The 13019-nt window shown below is 54.6% G+C and overlaps 2 protein-coding genes and 1 long non-coding RNA gene across 4 annotated transcripts; 1 reads left to right on the top strand and 2 right to left on the bottom strand.

Moving 5' to 3' along the window:
- Positions 1-1970: 1970 nt before the first annotated feature.
- Positions 1971-4615, bottom strand: MOSPD3 (motile sperm domain containing 3). 2 transcript variants are annotated; one of them, XM_039221844.1, is made up of 6 exons: positions 4552-4615; positions 3810-4074; positions 3504-3579; positions 3044-3273; positions 2290-2454; positions 1971-2192 (listed from the first exon to the last, which is right to left on the bottom strand). In XM_039221844.1, the coding sequence occupies exons 2-6, from the start codon at positions 4009-4011 to the stop codon at positions 2161-2163; spliced, it is 705 nt and encodes a 234-aa protein (XP_039077775.1). In that variant the 5' UTR covers positions 4012-4074; positions 4552-4615; the 3' UTR covers positions 1971-2160. The 2 variants fall into 2 exon arrangements, with proteins under 2 accessions (XP_039077775.1, XP_039077776.1); XM_039221845.1 differs by lacking the exon at positions 4552-4615 and adding an exon at positions 4305-4346.
- Positions 4597-5634, top strand: LOC120223654. The gene is made up of 2 exons (XR_005526353.1): positions 4597-4673; positions 5164-5634. It is a non-coding gene; the product is annotated as an uncharacterized LOC120223654 (long non-coding RNA).
- A 1640-nt stretch (positions 5635-7274) lies between these two features.
- PCOLCE (procollagen C-endopeptidase enhancer) lies at positions 7275-12332 on the bottom strand. The gene is made up of 9 exons (XM_039221921.1): positions 12128-12332; positions 11201-11309; positions 10501-10759; positions 9499-9623; positions 8820-8956; positions 8281-8528; positions 7946-8023; positions 7640-7810; positions 7275-7512 (listed from the first exon to the last, which is right to left on the bottom strand). Exons 1-9 carry the CDS (start codon positions 12220-12222, stop codon positions 7346-7348), a joined length of 1389 nt encoding a protein of 462 aa, XP_039077852.1. The 5' UTR covers positions 12223-12332; the 3' UTR covers positions 7275-7345.
- Positions 12333-13019: the final 687 nt, after the last annotated feature.

Below are 13019 nucleotides of genomic sequence, written 5' to 3'. Positions count from 1 at the left end.
AGACAGGTCCTACCCTGCTCCTCAGGACGCTGGGGAGTGAAGGCCTCTTAGTGTACAGCTTGCGATCCCCCAGGCCCCGGGTTCCAGGATGAAACTTCCCCCTCTTGAGCACCCTGAGCCTGACTTGGTGGGTTCTCAGGAGTCTGGACTAGGGTTAGACCCTTCTCAACTATTTGCTTCTCTGACATAATATCCACAACAAATTTCCCAAAGTGGTTTCTCAGCCCTTCACCTTGTCCAGAATACCAATCTGGAAAAGAGACGTTCCTGTCCTAATCCCCAAAACCTGTGAATGAATGTTACCTTGCCCAACAAAAAAGGACTTTTTGGAGGTGATTGGGTTGAGGATCTTGAGATGGGGAGTGTTTTGTGCTGAAATGTGCTCCCCCACCAAATTCCTATGTTGAAGTCCTAACTTCCAATATCTCAGTCTGTGTTTGGAGATGGGCCTTTAAAGATGTGATTAAGTTCTTGGGGGCGCCTGGGTGGCTCAGTTGGTTAAGCGTCCAACTTCGGCCCAGGTCATGACCTCACAGTTTGTGGATTCGAGCCCCGCATTGGGCTCTGTGCTGACAGCTCAGAGCCCAGAGCCTGCTTTGGATTCTGTGTGTATCTCTCTCTCTGCCCCTCCCCTGCTTCCACTCTGTCTCTTTCTCTCTCAAACATAAATAAAACATTAAAAAAAAAAAAGATGTGATTAAATTCAAATGAAGCCATTAGAGTAGACCTAAGCCAATCTGATCAGTGTCCTTGTAAGAAAATTGGACACAGAGAGACATCAGGGATGTGCACACACAGAGGAGAGGTCATGTGAAGACATGGCGAGAAGAGGGCAATCTGGGAGCCAAAGAGAAGGTTCCAGAGAAACCAAACCTGTTGACACCTTACTCTTGAACATCTAGCCTCTGAACTGTCAGAAAATTAATTTCTGTTTAAGCCCCCACCATCTGTGCAGCCCTAGCAAACTAACAGGGAGATTATCCTGGATTGAGGGAGAGGGGGGATGTCATCAATAGGGTTCTTCTAGGAGGCAAGAGGATCAGAGACATGACAACAGAGGCAGAGAACAGATGGAGTCTGTCTTAACATTATCTTGCTGATTTTTCTCCCCAGTCAACGATCTGCCAGTGTCACTGGCTGTCCCTCTTCCTTTCTTCTCCCTTGCCCTGCATCTGATAGAGGGCTGGACACCTACCTTTCAAGGATCCTATTCTTTTCCTGTGCCTTAGTTTCTCCTGCCTGGTTGTGTTGAGGTTATGTCAGGCAATCCCATTTTCCCCAGTCTTGCCAGGGACCTTGGTGTTTCTGATCCACAGGAGTGGAAGTCATAAAGGAAGAGACAAAAGCAGATAAAGGGTCAAAAAGGCAGAAAAGGATTCTGGGTACTGGAAACATCTAGGAAACCCTGGCAAGAGGCTCTGATAGCTCAAGAATATGAGACTAGATGGGACATCTGGGTGGCTTGGTTAAGCGTCCGGCTCTTGGTTTCAACTCAGGTCATGATCTCACAGTTTCATGAGTTTGAGCCCCATGTTGGGCTCTGCACTGGCAGCGGGGAACCTGCTTGGGATTCTCTCTCTCTCTTTTTCTGCCCCTCCCCCACTCCGTTCCTCTCAGAATAGAAATAAAACTTAAAAAAAAGAAAGACTGAAACTGTATGTCTACAGTGGGTGGGATTAGGCAGGATTTGATTCTTTGTAATTTGAGTACATCAGTTTAGGGACAGGACCCTTTGTTAGAGGTAAAGGGGACATTAAAAAAATTGTTTGCCCAATTCCCTCATTTTAGAGGTAGAAATAGAAGCTCAGAGAAGTTCAATGACTTGCTCAAGGCCACACAGTTTTTCTGGTGCAGCACCAGGATTAGAACCCTCACTGGGCCCCTTCACTGCCCCTGGGCTCCCAGGTCCCCTGGGGATGGGAGGAGGAACTGGAGGAATGAAGTGGGAAGAAAGGGGCTTGTTCCCTATGTTTCTCAGTTTAAATTTCAAAAATTTATTCAATTTGGAAAATGAATACAAATCCCTGGGTAGTTGGGGAGGGAGGCTGGGCAGGAAGAAGAAGGTTAGGAGTTGAGGCAAGGCATGAGCATCACAGTGGCTGTCTCATGTGCACATCCACGTCTCTGCCCCAGGAGGTGGGTGGAAGTTGAGCAGGGAGCTCAGGTCCGAAGGAACACCATGGTGAGGAGGCCTGGAGGGGGAGGACAGAAGAGCAAGACCAAATGAGCAGCCTTGAGGCTCTGCTAGCCTTCCTCGTGGCCCCCATCTCCCTAGCCACTACTGCTCACCCAAGATGTAGGCCGCCACCAACTTCTGTCCCAGGGAGACGTGCAGAATTTGGGGCAGCTGGCTGCCAAGTTCATCCTGGAGTGGAAGCAGCAGGAAGGCCACGGAGACTATGCCGGTCAGCAAGAAGAGGAGGAAGGAACTGGTGGCCAGTTGCGGATGGGGGTCTGGGAAACAAGCCTGGCTCATCAGAAGCTCCAGCCCCCCTCCTGCCCAGCCCACCGTCCCCAGGAAGGAAGCTGGAGATTGGAGGTGTGTCTATTTTTTATTGCCTTCCAAGGGGCATTCTGCAGGTGTCCTCTCCTCCCTGGAGCCTCTGTCCCAACAATCACAAGAAACCCTCTATCCTCTGGTCCCTCAGCATTTTTTTTTTTTCCTATTCACCCTGTCTTCATTACTGGCTCCTGTGGACATGTTTGTCAGGCAAGAACTTTATCTCCCATATAGAGCCCACAACTTGGTACAGCACAGTGGTTCAGTATGCGTTTCATATTGAACTGAACTAAGCTGGCACATGATAGGAAGTACTGAAGTTAGAGCCAAGGGAGAACTTTTCCCTCTAAGTAGAAGCCAGAAACCAGAAACCACGAAAAACTACAAAAGTCTGTGTTTTGCTTAACCTCATATAAAATCTTAGCTTCTAGGAATGCTTCTACCAAAACGCAAAAGACTGAACCGGAAGACCCCTTCTACTTCAAGTGGGTGCATCTCTAGGGTAATGCTCAAGAACTCAAGAATTCCCATCCCCCAACTCACTCTCGGGGAAGTGTCTGGCCGTGGATGGTGCTGTCCAGGAAGGAGGCCCTGGGTGGGGCGTTGGGTCAGGCTGTCCCTGAAGCTCAAGGGGGTAGGCTGGGGCCCTCAGAATCGAGGTGATGTCCTTGCGCCCCACCACTCGACCCTCAGCTCCTTCCTCAGACAGCTCAATGCGGAAGCGGTCCTGGACCTCATAGTGGCTGGGAATGGGGGCCACGTGGCGAATCACACTGGTCCCAAAATAGGAGAGAGGCCCATTGAGAGGAAGTGAGTGACAGGAAGTGATCCAAGTGGATCCAGGCTCCACCTCCCAGGAGCCTTTCCCTTAGGGATGCTGACAGAGGTGGGGAAAAAGGTTGAAGAGGACCAGGTCTGAGCCATAGGGCACGGGTGCGGTAATTCTGACAACGGTGGCAGCGACCCCTGGCTTCCACGAGTCCCCTCAACCCTCCCAACTCACATGTCAATGCAGGACTGAGGTTTCACATATCCTTCTGCGTCAAACACCGTGTATTTGGCAGGTGCTGTGCACAGGACTGAGGGATAAAGGCATACACAGACCGATTTGCTTTAGAGACCCTACACAAGCTTGCCCAGGGAGGGACACTAGAGTCCCTCTTGCCTCTACCCCAGGGAAGGACATGACTCTTACAGTCTGCCAAGGTTGGATATCTGACCCTGCTCATCACACTCCTCCAGCCCACACAGCCCCCCAATGTCTTGGCCCCAGACCCAGAACCCTAGCATGAGGCGCCCATCCATTCACCTCGGAAGTGAAGCGCTGCTCCCGTGGGGTTATAGAGGGTCAGCAGCTGCCGGGGTCCGCTCCGCTGGTCCGCTCTGAATACTAGGTCCGGGGGAAAGACGAGAACCGGGACAAGTCCCGAGGGAGGAGGGGCGCCCCGGGACCCCCGCGCAGGAGCCCCCGGGCCCACCAGCTCCTGGTCCTGGGGCGCCCCACGGCGCATGCAGGCTGCGGACGGTGGGACATCCGAAGGCAGAGCCCAGGGGACAGGGCCTGGAGTCTAGAGCTGTTGAGCGAGAGAGGAGAAAGGAATCGAGATGAGATCGGGGGACAGGGCCTGGTCTGATGCTGCCGCCGCCACGTCGGAAATCCGCTAGATGAGGCTCCCCCAGACCAGGCCCAGTCCCCCCAAGCCCTTCCCCTCTCCTGCTCTGTCCGGGTCTCTTTCGGCCCCGCCTCAAGTCCCACCTCATAGCCACGCCCACCCCATAAACCCTGCCCCTAACTGCTCCCAACCCCGGCCTCGTCTCCAGGCCCGGCTCCGGATCTCCAAAAGCCCCGCCCGCCCCGCTGCAAGCCCCGCCCCTTCCGGGCGTCCCTGCTCTCCGGCCAGACCTCGCCTGCCGCAGCACCCCGTCCGGAACCGCCCCTTCTCTAGCTCTCCGGAGATTTTTATATAAGTGCCTCCGATTCCTCCCTGAGCTCGGCCCGCAGCTCCTTCGTGCCTCAGCCTCCAAACAGCCGCTCGTGCTGTAAGGCTTACCCTCTGGTCACTGCACCTGCCAATCAACTTGTGGCCGGACTGAGGCTGCCATCTTCCCGAGACCATTTCTACACTTCCGCCGTACAGTCTCTGTCATTGGCTAGGGAGCTCTCGTTTCCGCCGTAAGCATATGTCCTTTGGTGCACTTAAAGACGTGATTAGCTTGATCCCGGTGGCGTGAAACATTACGGGCGACTCCGGCTCTAATGCTGGAGCTCAGGGGTAGCGGACGGGGACCCCAGCAGGCTGGAAGCCTTGCTTTGTTCCTCCCTCCCCACTGAGACCTACAACTCACTAGAGTCAGCATCCCACAGGGAAGCCCTCTTTCTTTACTTTAATTCCAGGCTTTCCTAGAAGCCTCTGCAGCAATCATAGCCGTTTTCCATAGTACCAGTTGCGAGGTTGCTTCCAGTTGGACTCGGATCGAGACAGGGAAACTGAAGGCATCCCATGAAAAAAAAGCCATCCACCCCCAACCCCATTGCTTCTTTTCTGACTTCTATTCTTGATAGGACCCGCATCCCCACCCCACTCTACACAAATCTCCTAATGCAAAACACATGTCCTCCTTGTAAGGGACAAAGAGATAATGATATCTTTGATGTCTTCCAGAACAGTAGGCGATATCTAAAGAATGAATGACCCGGGAGAGCCATCATGTGCATATTCCAGACCACTGGCACCCAGTATCTCCAAGACCCCAGGCTTCATGGAACGAGTGGCTTATGAAGGACACCTGCACCCTATCCTTGTTCTGACCAGTTCCTGGATGCCTGAGAGGACATGTGCACAGAGCACAATCACCAGTAAAACCCCAGACTCCAAGAAAAGATGAAACTTGTGGCCTTTTCCTTTCCAAGTCTCCTAGACGCCCAGTACGTATCTCTCTATCTTCAATAAACTGCCAGCTCATGTTTGATTTGTATCCTGCATGAAGCCAAGGACCCTTTTGGCTGGGTCTGCAGACCCAGCCGGCCTGCATCAGGATCTCAGCCCACGCCTCCTCTCCTGAGTTTCCCTTTCTTTCATGGGACTCAAATCACCCACATTTGCACAAGAAAGTAGGATTTACCAACCCTGCCACTTGCATCATCCCACTGAATCTTAACTCCTTTCACAGATGAAACAGCCTCAGTAAGGTGAAGAATCTCACCCTAGGCCACCTGATTGGTTAGCAGTAGAGCAAAAAGAAAGTTCGTTTTATCTCAAAGCCATCCCTGAGCACCCCATCAAATGTAGAATCCCCCCCCCTTTATACTTTTAGGCTGTTTTCTTCATAGCATGGTTTCACCTGACACCATGGTTATCTTTATTTCTATTTTTAAAGTTTATTTATTTTTGAGAGAGAGAGAGAACAGTGCAGGGGGCAGAGAGAGACTCCCAAGCAGTCTCTGAACTCACAAACTGTGAGATCATGACCTGAGCCAAAATCAAGAGTCAATTGACTCTTAACTGACTGGGCCACCCAGGTGCCCCAACACCATGTTTATTTTATTGTGTATTTCCACTCCAGTAGAATGTACTCTCCTCCCCATAAGAGCAGAGACTTTGTTTTGTTTTCTGGTTTATTCCACAGTGCTTGGCATTTGGAATGAACAAATGAATGAGTGACTAGGATGAACTTTGAGCTGAGATCTGATTGAAGTTAGGAAATGAACCATGATAAATCAGTGGAGAGAATTCTGGATAGAGGGGATGGCAAAGGCAAAGCCCCCAACCAGAAGGGTACTGAAACTGGTCATGGAGTCACCGAGAGTGGAAAAGCACTTGCAAAGGAGACAATAGTCAGAGATGAGATGAGGTGGGGGGCTGGATACAGATTACCTAGAGCCCCAGAGTCTACATACAGGAGGACTTTGGCTTTTATTTTGAGACTAATGGGAAACTATGGGTGAGGTTTTCTTTATCTCTTTTTTAATAGCTTTATTGAGATATCTTAGACATATAAAAATTGTATATATTTAAGGTATACTGATATTTGGATTTATGTACACAATGTGAAAAGACCACAATCAAGCTAATTAACATGTCCATCCCCTCTACATAGTTACCAATGCATGTGTATTTATTTTTTTATGTCTTTATCTTGAGAGACAGAGACAAAGAGCGAGTGGGGGGAGGGGGAGCAGAGAGAGAGGGAGACACAGAATCTGAAGCAGGCTCCAGGCTCTGAGCTGTCAGCACAGAGTCCGATGTGGGGCTCGAACCCACAAACTGTGAGATCATGACCTGAGCCGAAGTCGGATGCTTAACCGACTGAGCCACCCAGGCGCCGCTGTGTGTGTGTATTCAGAATGTGGGAGAGTTTTGGGGTGCCTGGGTGGTGCTGTTGGTTAAAGGGCTGACTCTTGAGCTGGCTCAGGTCATGATCTTGAGGTCATGAATTGAAGCCCAGCATTAGGTTGTGTGCTGAAAGTGCAGAGCCTGCGTGCTAGAGATTCTGGCTTTCCTCATTGCCCCTTCCCTGCTTGTGCTCCTGTCTCTCCCTCTCAAAATAAATACATAACTTAAAAAATATATATATACGTATATATATATGTATATATACACACACACGTGTGTATATTATATATATATAATAGGAGAGTTTTGAGCAAAGGGGTGACAAGGTCTTACATTCTTAAAAGATTGTTCTGTTACAGTAAACATCTACTGAGTTTAACAAATGAATGAATTCTCTTAGATGGACCCCCAAACCATAGAAATGGAGATGTGACCCCTTCCTCAGTCAAGAAACATTTATTTGGATAAGAAAGAAGTCCCTAGGCCTAGGGCTGGGAAGCTGACCTGGGTTTCAGGACTGGGACCCAGCAGCCCGGACAGGTTGGGAGGGGCACTTCCTCTTGCTGAGGTTGGTGAGGATCTGGTCCTGGTTGGGCCGGTAGAGAACCACGAAGCTCTCTGGAGGAAGGGTAGGACCTCTGTTCTCTTCCACCTGGCCCATCATCAGATAACTGACTCCTGGGGGAGGGAGGGAGGGATTGAGAGTGTGTTATTGAGACCTTGTAGATATACCTCCTCATCAGAGTCCTTCAGTTTCTATCATTTTCATGAGGCTAAGTCCTCCCCATTTGCCCACATCTGTTACCTTTCTTCATAGGGGGGCACTGCTTGCAGGGCACATAAAACTTCAGGGGGGTGTCAGTGATTGGAGAAGGCAGGTCCAGACCTCCGGTTTTGTAAGCACCAATGAGACTGACAGTGACAGTGAGGCCCTCCCCTGGGCCCCGAACCATGGACTTCACTGTTGCGGTCACCACTGTGGGAGAGTGGGGGTGAATGGTGAGGAGAGAGGAGGCCGATTCAGGGCTGGAACCAGGAGGAGGGACTTTGAGGGCAGGAGGGGCAGGTGAAAACTGCTGGACAAGCAAAGCTGGGAGATGGAGCTTCTTACCCAGGTTGCTGGTACAGAAGTTGCTCTGCAAGGTTCCTGTCCGGCGGCACTGCTTTGGGCAGGGGACACTGGGCACATCTAAGAGGGAGGAGGGTGTGGTTTGTGGAGGGCGACCCATGCGGCAGGTAGGAAGTGCCACTTTCCCCATAACGGCCTCATTGATATGAATTCATCCCAAGCTCTTTCCAGCTTTGGGCCCCAGCACCCAGTACCAGACATGAGTTTGGAGGAGGCACCGGTGAGTTACACATGAATGAATGAATAAGTTCAGAAAGGAGGTCTTTGAAACAGCTGCCTTCAGTCTGTGTCCCCTTCCTCCCCCTTCCCAGACTCACCGGGCCCCCTCGGAGTTGCCGGAGCCTCAGACGAGGCTTTTGGTTTCTCCTCAGACGGGATTCCGGGTTTAGGGCCCGGGCTGAGGAGTTGGGTACCCGACTGGGCGTCCTCCCCAGGGCTCCGAGCCTGCTCTTCCTTGGCAGCACCCCGCGGCAGGGTCTTGTAGGAGGCGGAGAAGCCATCGGCCGTGACACTGAGGTCAGAGACGAACTGGACGAGGAGCTCGTTTCCTTCGGAGGAGATGGGACTGCGGGTGGCGGGGCAGCGGGGGAAGCGTCAGGCGGGCCTTGTGATCTCTGCCCTGGGTTGGCTGTACCAGCTTCCAGACTTCGCAGGACCTATTCGCCTCTGGATCCCCGGACCACTTTTGCCTGGCTTCCAACCTAGCTCCGCCCACTCGCTTGGGGCTCCCGGGTTCAGATCCTGCCTCTTCAGCTAAGCCTGGCCTTTCCCAACCGCTGCGAGGTTCCCGCCACTGTCTCCCCTAGGGAGTTGGAGACGCCGGGACCCACAGCCCACCCAGGTTCCGCCCCCTCACCCCGGGGCGGTGTCGCCGCAGAACTTCCCCAGCCTCTTGGCGTCGTCGCTCACTGCTCCGTTGAAAACGCTGACCGAGTCATAGCGGCAGTAGGTGTCGGGCTCCAGGTCAAACTTCCCGAAGGTCAGCGAGATCACCTGGCCGCGGGACCCAGGGCGGCTTGAGGGCGCAGAAGCCCTGCCCCTCTGGCCTCCTGCACCCCGCGTTGCCTCCGGGAACCCGGAAGCTCGTGGCAGCTTCCTCTCCCCCCACTCCGGCGTCCCCTGGAGACTCCCCACCCCCAGAGCATTCACCACTACTCGGAGGATCACACACCCAGGGGAACCTTTCAGTGGCGTCTGTCGCCGTCGTCGGCAAGGTCTAGTCCTGGCTCATTCTCAAGGAACAGACCTAGCATACACCTCCACCGCCACCACATACACACCTACACACACACACACACACACACAAACACCGTTTATATATCAGCATCGTGTACCTCACTCTCGTAAGACCGTCACAGGTGTAATTTTACATTTTTTTGTTTGTTTGAGTGCAAGCAGTTCTGGGTCTGTTTTTGCTCCCCACCAGCGCGAGCTCACTGGTCGGGACATAGCAGATGGTCAGTTAATCTCTACTAACTGCCTGCTGGAGGACGCCGCCTGGGTCCCCGAGAGCAGCCGGGGCAGGGGGTCGGTACCTGGTCCGGGGGAGCGATGATGTGCCAGGAACAGCTGATGCCCGGGGGGTAATCGGACTCTGGCCAGTTGGGCGTGGTCAGGGTTCCCTGGGCCTTCTCCAGCCGCCCCCCGCAAAATTGGTGCTCTGGGGAGGGGAGAAAGGAGTGGGGGTGGGAGGCGGTGGAGACCCTCGGTCAGCTCGAGGAGAGCTCTGTGCTGGAAGCTCGGACGGTTGTGTCTCAGCGTGAGGGGATGAGAAGGGTAGGAAAGAGGGGGTTTGGTTAGCAGAGAGGGGGCTTGGAGGACCAGGGCTCAGGGGAGTCTTGGACCGCCTGGCGCCCAGGCGGGCGGTGGAAGGGGAAGGACTTGGCTGGACACGCTCCCTTCTCGCCCCTCCCCCTGACCCGCGGCCACCTCGCTCCTCTTCCCCTGGGAGATCCCATCTCCCCGGCCTGGCGGAAAAGTCCCATTTGCAGGCTGGGGAGTCCTCACGCTGTGAGGGCTCCCTCAAATTAGGGCACAGCCCCAGGGGCCTCTTGGGCGAGGTCCCTGCCTTAAACATTTTAGGGGAGACTTATACCGCCAGGAGGGGGTGATGGGACCGCAATCGGGAGCCCCGGGTGGGTGTAGGGGGCTCCAGGTCGGGGGAACCTAGTCCCCCAGCCCGGGGATGCCCCCTCGCGCCCGTCTGAGGGAGCCCGATTGCGGACGGGGGCGGGCAGTTACTCACCGTCCCAGTAACCCCAGGCCGCCCATTCCACCCGCGGGTCGGTGACCCACTTCCGCCTCGCGCCTGGGGGGGGCCCTGGAAGAGGGGATGGGTGGGTGCGGGAGGGGCGAGAGAAGACGGGGAGGAGGGACTGAAGGGACAGTTAGTGAGGAAAAAGGGTAAGGGAGGTAATGGGGGCCCTAGGCTCTCGGTCGCAGGGTTTGTCTTAGGGGGGAGGTTAAGGCTGGGGGCGGGGCCTAGGCCGGGGGCGGGGCCAGGAGAGGGGGGAAGGCGGAGGTGAGGGAGGTCTCACCAGTGCCGGAGGTGGCCCGCCCGCTGTACCAGAGCAGGAAGCCTCGTCCTCCCGTGCCCTCGTCTGCAGTCATCCTCAGGGTCACCTGGTTGCCGGGGACGACTAGGGGCGCTGGCCGGAAGGTCCCGCAGAAGCGTCCAAGCCGCTGGCCAGAGGTTCCAGACCCGGCAAAGACCTCCAGAGCATCGTAACGGCAGGCAGGGTGCAGCTCCAAGTCAAAGACTCGGAAGGAAAGGGACACAGTCTGGCCCTCAGGCACCTGAAACAGGGAGCAGGGGAGAGGACTCACAAAGTCAGGCCACACATAAACCAGGCAGAGGGTATCTCCCTTTCCCCAAGCTTTTCATACAGAAAATGGGCCTGAACAAGAAGGGACTCCATTAGGGAGCAGAGCAGAGGGCCTGGGCTCTGCAGCAGCTTGTGGCTTGCCCAAGGGAAAAGCCCTGAGGGTTGTGGAGAGATTCCAGGGCCAGAAATGAAATTAGGAGTGAAGAGCAGGCCTTGCGTTAAGGTGTGAGGACACTTTGCTACATGTTACTGTGGGCACTGCTGCCATCAGTGAAGAGGGGAGGGGGCCTGGACTTCACTGGGAGCAGTGGTGCAGGGAGAAGGGGGCAGGCGCCCAGCGGACTCGGGTTCCCTTAGCAGTCAGGCCTTGGAGACTTCAACAAGGGCATAGCGATGAGAGGGGCCCTCTTACTGTTATTGTCCAGATGCATTCCTTATTGGGGGGGTAGAGGTTGGGGAAACCCTCACTTGCCACGTAACCAGACTCTCCGGTCACCTCCCCTCCACACAGGAACACAGGTCTGGAGAACAGAAGAGGGGTGGGCCATGAGTGGAGGAGATTATAGGGTAATGAGGGTGGGTCAGGGAGGGAAGCCAGGAGGATGCAGGAGAAAGGGGACCTGGGGCAGCTCCAGCCAGCCAGGCTGGGATTGAGAGGATCAGGGACATGTGGGGCCAGCAACTTGGCTGTCTCTCCAACACCCCCACCCCCCACCCCCACCCCAACAGGAATTCCCGGAATCCTCCACAGGCCTTTCCTTACTCTCCCCCCCTCGCCCTGCCTGGCAGACAGGGACAGGAGCCGCCTAACTACTTCCAGATGTGGACACAGCCACGAGGCCATGGGGGGGGAGGGGGCGGGGAGATGAGAAGCAGCAGCGATGGCCCTCATATTGAACCTGGAGACCAGGGTCCCCCAGCTCCCAACCTTTGCCCTGCTCCTCTTCCTGCTAACTACTTGAGTATCTGATTCCCAAGTCTCCCATTCACTTCCCCCATTTCCCCCATCATCTCTAATTCCCTCCTGGAATCTAGATGTCCAGCTACCAGGCAACTTGAAGGTCTTGGAGCTCTCAGCTTTCATGGGGGTCCAAGGGTCTGGGTAGATTGGGAGACTTAGAGGGCAAAGGGTGGAGGAATGGTGGCCAGTGGTGACCCGCAGGAGACAGGGGTCTTACAGCAGGGAGGGAGAACTTGGGGGCTAGGGATGGGTGGGGGCTGTGGGAGATCTGGGGGGTGGTGTGTTAGTGAAAGAATCTACAGGATCCACAGGAAAACCCCCAGGAATCAGGGCTTTTGAAGCCCACTCAAGCTATCTGGAAGGTGCCAAGAGACCTACCTGGTGTAGTTGGGGGTCTGGCCCTGGGTGAAAGGCAGCAGGGCCCAGGCAGTGAGGAGGAGCCCCAAGAGGGAGGCAGTGGCAGCAGGCAGCATGGCTGGGGGGAGAGGCGCTGGGGTCCTCGAGACTGAGGCAGCAGCTGAGTTTAGCGGCGGCGGCAGCAGCAGCAGCAGGGATAATCAGTGCCAGATGAGGCAGCCTCGGGTGTGTGGGCGTGGGGACTGGCCAGTGGGGCGGGCGGTGGGGAAGGCGGGACAGGGAGAATGTAGTCGGGACAGTGGTGAGTCCAGGGGCCTCTCTAGGTCCAGGACACATAAATATTGACCTAACTAGGGGGTGGAGCAACGAAGGGCAGAGGGAGCATCAACCCTCAGCTGTAATGCAGGCATCAAGTAATGTCATCTTGGAAGCCTGCTCTGTCCAGTCCCTGAGTATCCTGTGAACACAGCCTCTGGTCCTTTCTTATGATCCTCCCCATGCCTGACTCCTCAGCACCCAGAGAAGTCCTTCCCTTGACTACCAACATAAGTCACTCACCCCCTTCCTGACCACCCCCTGCTCCAGCTTATTTTCTGCCTCAAATTTCTACTGTCTTCTTTGCATCCCTGGGCCAGACTAGGCCAAGGAGAAAATTCCTTCTGCTCACCCATTTTCCCTCCTGAATGCTTGGAGGTATGGAAGCGGGTTAGATGTGACTAAAGGGAGCATCCCCCTTATTGAGGAGGAGGATGGAGTAGAAAGTGAGGGAAAGGAGTGTTTACCTGGAAGGTAAACAGAAGAAGGGGAGGAGGGTGCTGACTTCATAGCGGCCAAGGTCAGAAGCAAGTGGCCTCCTAAGGATGGGAGTAAGACTGACAGACAAAGGATCTGTAAGGGACCCAAATAGCATATG

Source organism: Hyaena hyaena, unplaced genomic scaffold (assembly GCF_003009895.1).
Source record: "Hyaena hyaena isolate Hyena2069 unplaced genomic scaffold, ASM300989v1 scaffold_1030, whole genome shotgun sequence".
NCBI classification, from domain to species: domain Eukaryota; kingdom Metazoa; phylum Chordata; class Mammalia; order Carnivora; family Hyaenidae; genus Hyaena; species Hyaena hyaena.
Note: the sequence above shows the minus strand (reverse complement) of the source record. Positions and strands in the feature narration are given on the sequence as shown.